The sequence below is a fragment of the Rhincodon typus genome, chromosome 19 (assembly GCF_021869965.1).
Source record: "Rhincodon typus isolate 14 chromosome 19, sRhiTyp1.1, whole genome shotgun sequence".
Taxonomy (NCBI): Eukaryota; Metazoa; Chordata; class Chondrichthyes; order Orectolobiformes; family Rhincodontidae; genus Rhincodon; species Rhincodon typus.
In genome coordinates this window covers 361700-367699 of record NC_063350.1, presented here as the reverse complement: position 1 = coordinate 367699, position 6000 = coordinate 361700, and the positions used below count along the sequence as shown (strand labels likewise).

General features: G+C 40.9%; 1 protein-coding gene across 1 annotated transcript in view; it reads left to right on the top strand.

Moving 5' to 3' along the window:
- The window catches only part of LOC109915181 (fer-1-like protein 4), a 223800-nt gene that overhangs the window by 16303 nt on the left and 201497 nt on the right, over positions 1-6000 (top strand). Inside the window, exons 3-4 of the mRNA XM_048608493.1 lie at positions 3182-3273; positions 4634-4675. Coding sequence (XP_048464450.1) covers positions 3182-3273; positions 4634-4675 — 134 coding nt within the window. The remainder of the gene's footprint in view (positions 1-3181; positions 3274-4633; positions 4676-6000) is intronic.

Sequence of the window (6000 nt, the reverse complement as noted above, 5' to 3'; positions counted from 1 at the left end):
CACCTTGTTACCAAAAAATAGAGTTACTTTCACTGATATTGAAGAAAGCAGGTATGGTTTGCTTTAGTATAGAGCAGCAGTCAGTCAGGTAAATTCAGTTTTGGTAGACCCAATGGGAATTTAACAGATTTACAAATTTATATATTTTGTGACAATTTGTAGAACATTAGGGCTTGATTGTCAGTGTATTATTACATTAAGTTGTGATAGTATGTTCTTTCTGTCTGTAAAAAATATTGCCCTGTGTATTAACACATGTAGTATCCAGTATGTGCAAATGTGCCAGATGCTGTGAACCCGACTAACCATCCTAAATTGGCTCATGCACACTAAGGATTGTTAAGTAAATGTTATTAAAATGTAGAATTACATCTAGTATTGGACATTGTTGAGAGTTTTACAATCATGATCTGGTTGGGTATTGTCAGTATCTCGCTGAAGAAAATATACTGTTTGATATGGTTAGTCTATTCTTGGGATGTAAGGCATGCATATCCAGCATCACACCAGCACTGGAATTGATATACCCACATTACTCATTTGTGTGACAGGCAGAACATCTTTTTGGCTTGATGGCAGCATCCTGTTAGTAGTGAACACTTGTGTTAAAACTGCATAATAGCAGCACCTGTTGCTCTAGTTTCAAGAGATCCCATATCCTCCCAGAGTAATCTGAAGCAGACATTTTCCAGGGCGCAAAGTGACAGCCTTATGCCCATTCATGAATCTCTCATAAAATGGTTCATCCTTCATGTAGCATCTATTTTCTCAAAAGATTATGGCTTTGTGGAGGATTCTGAAAAATCTCCTTAAATAAATGCCCACCACTGGTTCTGTACCACATTTTAACTCATTTGCCCATTCCACTTAAAACAAATGTCTCCATATCCTTGGAAATTATTTACCCCTGTAAGTATTGATACATTTTTAAGAAATCCCTGTAAAGGTAGGCACAATTCTAGCCACCCTCTGTTAATATTGAAACATTCCTAGGGATCCATTGTAAATACTTACATAACCCCAGGGATCCTCTGTAAACATTAACACATTCTTAACGACCTGCTGTAATTTTGCTATTTTTCCAGGGAATCCTTGTAAATATTGACAAACTCCTAGCAATCCCTGTATATATTAGCATATGCCTAAGAATGCCAACCATCTCAGTCCAGGACATCTTTGTAGGAGTTCTCAGGGTAGTGTCTTAGGCCCAACCATCTTCAGATGCTTCACCAATACCCGTCTCTGCATCATAATTGCTGAAGTGGGGATGTTTATTAATGATTTCACAATATTTAACACCATTTGCAACTTCTGAGACACTGAAGTATACATGTCCGTGTCCAAGATCTGAATAACATTCAGGTATGGCTGATAAATGGCAAGTATCATTTGCACCACATGGCTGTCATGCAATGACTAATTCCAGCATGAGAGAATCTAACCACCACCCCTTGACATTCAATGGCATTATCCTCACTGAATGCCCCACATGTTGTGCAGTGGTAGTGTCCCTAACCTCTGAGCTAGAACTTCTGCATTCAAGTTCCACCTGCTCCAGTGGTGTGTATTAACTTCCACAGACTTTCTAACCTCTGACCTGCTCTTGACACTACAATATTTATAAATATTTTCTAACCAACCTGTTCAGAGATGTCTGCGAAGTAACTTATTCTTGACTTTGCATAACCTGTAATTTTCTGGATGAATACAGCGGAACACCATCCATGACAAAGCAGCCCTGCTTAATGGGTGCCTTAAATACCACCTTCACACATTCATTCACTCCACTATTAGCACACAGTCAATCCAACATGTTTTATATGTGAGCTTCACTGAAGGAATTCACAATGGCTTCATAGACAGCATTGTCCAAATGTATGACCTTTACTGCCTAAAAGCACAAGGGTGGCAGATGCATGGAAATACCATTGCTTGCAAATCCCCTTCCAAGTCACACACACATCATCCTGACTTGGAAATATGTCACTGGGTCAAAATCCTGGAACTCCATCCCAGAACTTCAGATAGACAGTACGTGGACTGCATTAGTTCAAGAACACAGCTTACCACCACGTTCCCAGTGGGTGAGTTGACATCTACCACCACCCCCACACTGAATCTGAAAATGGGAAGTTGTGACCCTTATCTATAAATTCTGTAGATCACAAAACTATACTTGTTCCAAATTGTTAAAAATCTTTTATAATTTTAAATAATGTGATTAGACCCCTTCTCAGCCTATTTTAGAAAATCAAAAGGTACAGAGTTATTGATTTTTCCTCTTACATGATACTCTTACATTTTCAGATCTTCTCTGTGACTATTCCCTGTACCCAGTGATTGCATATCCTTTCCTTTTCCCCAATATGGAATATCTTCTGTGCACTCAATGACAGAATTGTACAACAGTCAAATGCTGTGACATTGATAGAGGCTGTTTGTCTTAGAGTCATAGAGTAATCAGCACAGAAACAGACCCTTTGGTCTAACCAGTCCATGTCAGACATAATTCCAAACTAACTAGTCCCACCTGCCTGCTCCTGACCCATATCCATCTAGACCTTTCCTATTCATGTACTTATCTAAATGTTTTTTAAATGTTGTTATTGTACCCGCATCCAGCACTTCCTCTGTGGAAAAAATTTGCCTCATGTCATTTTTAAATCTGTCCTCTCACCTTAAAAATGTGTCCCCTAGTCTTCAAATCCCTCATCCTAGGGCAAAGACAACTACCATTGACTCGATGTATACCTTTCATTGTTTTATAAGCTTTTATCAGGTCGCTTCCCAACCTCCTATGCTTCAATGAAAAAAGTCCCAGCCTAACCAGTGTTTCTTTTTAACTCAAACCTTCCATATCCAGCAACATCCTAGTAAATCTCTTCTGAACCCTCTCCAGCTTGATAATATCCTTCCTATATTCTCTCTATTCTCCACCTAGCAAGGCCGTGAGTAATAAAGAACTTCTGGCAGAACCTGAATCACTAGTTTTAGCGAGAATTTGTGCAGGCTCCTGCTTTGTTTGATGCAAATGTAGGTGTCTGACTTGCCAAGGGGCTGTTTTTCCTCAGAAGGTTTGGGGCCTGACTTTCACCCTGTGACTAAGATGGAAACGTGCCTGTTAGTCCCAGCAGAAGAGAAAGCAATTAATCCTCATTGTCTAATTGTTGTCTTGTTCCAGATATTAGTGGATTTGGAAGTCAGATACCAGCCGGTCGAGGGAGTTGTGGGAACGTGGACTGAAAATGACTTTGTGGTTGATATAAGCGACAGGTCAGTGAACTACGTAATCAGAAATTATTGAATGTGTACAAGTAGAGGAACTAATTTCACAAAGAAATGCTGGAGGCTGGTATAATTACAACATTTAAAAGGCATCTGGATGGGTACATGAATAGGGAGGGTTTAGAGGGATATGGGCCAAATGCTGGCAAATGGGACTAGATTTATATAGGATATCTGGTTGGTATGGACGAGTGGACCAAAGGGCCTGTTTCCGTGCTGTATATTTCTATGACTCTATAATTCAGTCATCTGCCCCATTCAAGGAACATTAATTCTTCAAATTTGCTTTATTGTGGCTTTGACTGATAGCTGTACTTATGGATGGAAGAGGTACTTCAACAGGAATCGCAGGCTTGAACATACTCACTGGCTGAGCTGCTACAGTCTCTGGTGCAGAAAATTTGAAAAAATGCTATGGGATGAGGGCATGACTGGCTAGGCCAGCTTTTATTACCCATCCCTAATTTTAACTCAGTTAGGAATCAACCACATTGCTGTGAGTCTAGAGTCACATGAGGGCCAGGCCAGTTAAGAATAGCAGATTTCCTTCCCTGAAGGACATTAGTGAGCCAGCTGTGAAATAAATTCCACAGAGGCCAGTATCCCATTACCAAGTCACCCTTTATTTACACGTGGAGAGTCCTTCACACTGATCCAGCTCCCTCAGAGACAGCTCTCAGATTGAACAGGATGTCTGACACTCCCGTTCTTATCTTTTAGCCAGGGCTCCCTGATTGGACCAGATTAACAGCCCCAAACAGGGAACTCATATCCAATGAGGTCCACCTGGCTGACCTCACTACTGTGTGTACAATCTGGGCCTTCACAACAATCAACAGTGGTTATGTAGTGTCTTAGGTTAGCTTTAATTCTAGATTTTTAAAAATTCTATTTCACCATCTGCCATGGAGGGATTTGAACCCATAACTCTAGAGCATTAGGCTGGACGTTCTGGGTTACTAGCCCAGTGACATTGCCAGTATGTTAGCATCTCTGCCAACATCAAGTCAGCTACACAGACCAAGTGCAAAACCCTGACATTTCTGAATGATTAAAACAAGAGTTTCACTTACCCCTTACCACCCCAGGGTGCTGTGCATTGCATAGAAGATGGCCATTTTGCCCATTGTGTTTTACAATGAGTCTCATTGTACCCAGCTCAGTACTAGAGCACTGAGGCATCCATCTCCTCTCTGAGAGTGATTGCTGATGGTCTTCAAGCACTATTCAGAAGTGTTAGTTTACTTGATGCTGGGTAATCATTTGATGCTGAATGACTATTCAATTATTATTTCTTCATTAATGCATTTTTTTGACTGATAGATTATCTTGCTTTCTTTCTTTACAGGGAAGCTCTTATTATTCAGAATGAGGGCTATCGATCGCATGAGTAAGTTGATGTTCTTTCAAGACAAGTAATTGTTTAATGGACAGGAAAGCAGCATTTCCCACACAACCCTTCAAGAGAATTAAAAATAGGTCCAGCAGAAGGTTATTTGTCCCATCAAACCTGCCCCACTGTTCAATAACATCAAGGCTGATTTGACTATGATCTTGACTCGACTTTCTGTGCCCCCACCAACCCCCTCCCCCATAACCTAAGTTCCTAGTCAATCAAACGTTTGTTAACTCAGCCTTGAATATATTCCTTGACCTGTAGTCACTACTCTGTGTGAGACGGAATTCCAAGAACTAATGATCCTCCTCTGGAGGTCTCCTGCATCATGTCTATTAGTCTTTGACGATTCAATTTACTCTGTGTGCTATCAAGAAATAGCAGGAGGCACTGGATACTGCAAAGGGGATGGGGCCTGATGACATTCTGACAAAACACTGAAGACTTCTGCTCCAGAACATACTGTTCCCCTAGCCAAGTTCCTCCAGTATAGTCACAACACTGGCATTTGCTCAACTATGTGGAAAATCGCCCAGGTAAGTGCTGTACACAAAAGACAGGACAAATCCAACATGGTCAGTATCCCAATTAGTCTACACTTGATCATCAATAAAGTGATGGAAAGTGTCATCATCAGTAACAGCAGTGTGTACCATCTACAAAGATGTACTGCAGAAATTCACCATCATCTTTGACCACAAGCTTCCAAACCTACAACCACTACCACCTAGAAGGATAACCATACCAGATACATGGGAACACCACCACCTGCAAGTTTCCCTCCAAGTCACTCACCATCCTGACTTAGAATTATATTGTTGGAATTTCCTCCGTAATAGCATTTTGTCTACCAGACCACAAAGGCTGCAATGATTCAAAACGGCAGTTCATCACCACCTTCTTGAGGGCGATTAGGGATGGGCAATAAATACTGGAACAGCCTGAGATTCACATCCCATGAACAAATTTAACAGAACAAAATCATTTTCATCTCCATCTTAAGGGTGAGAGCCCTTATTTATAAACTGTACCCCGATCCTAGATTCATCAATAATAAGGAACATCTCAACTTCTACCCTGTCACAACATCTCAGATCCGGTGGGCAAGACTTTTATAATTTCTGAAGAAGGGTCTAGGCCCGAAACGTCAGCTTTCCTGCTCCTCTGATGCTGCTTGGCCTGCTGTGTTCATCCAGCTTTACACCTTGTTATCTCAGATTCTCCAGCATCTGCAGTTCTTACTATCTCTGAAGACTTTTATAATGGTATGTTTTCCCTTCCCACCATCTGGAGAGTTAACAGTGAACTCACTGCCAATT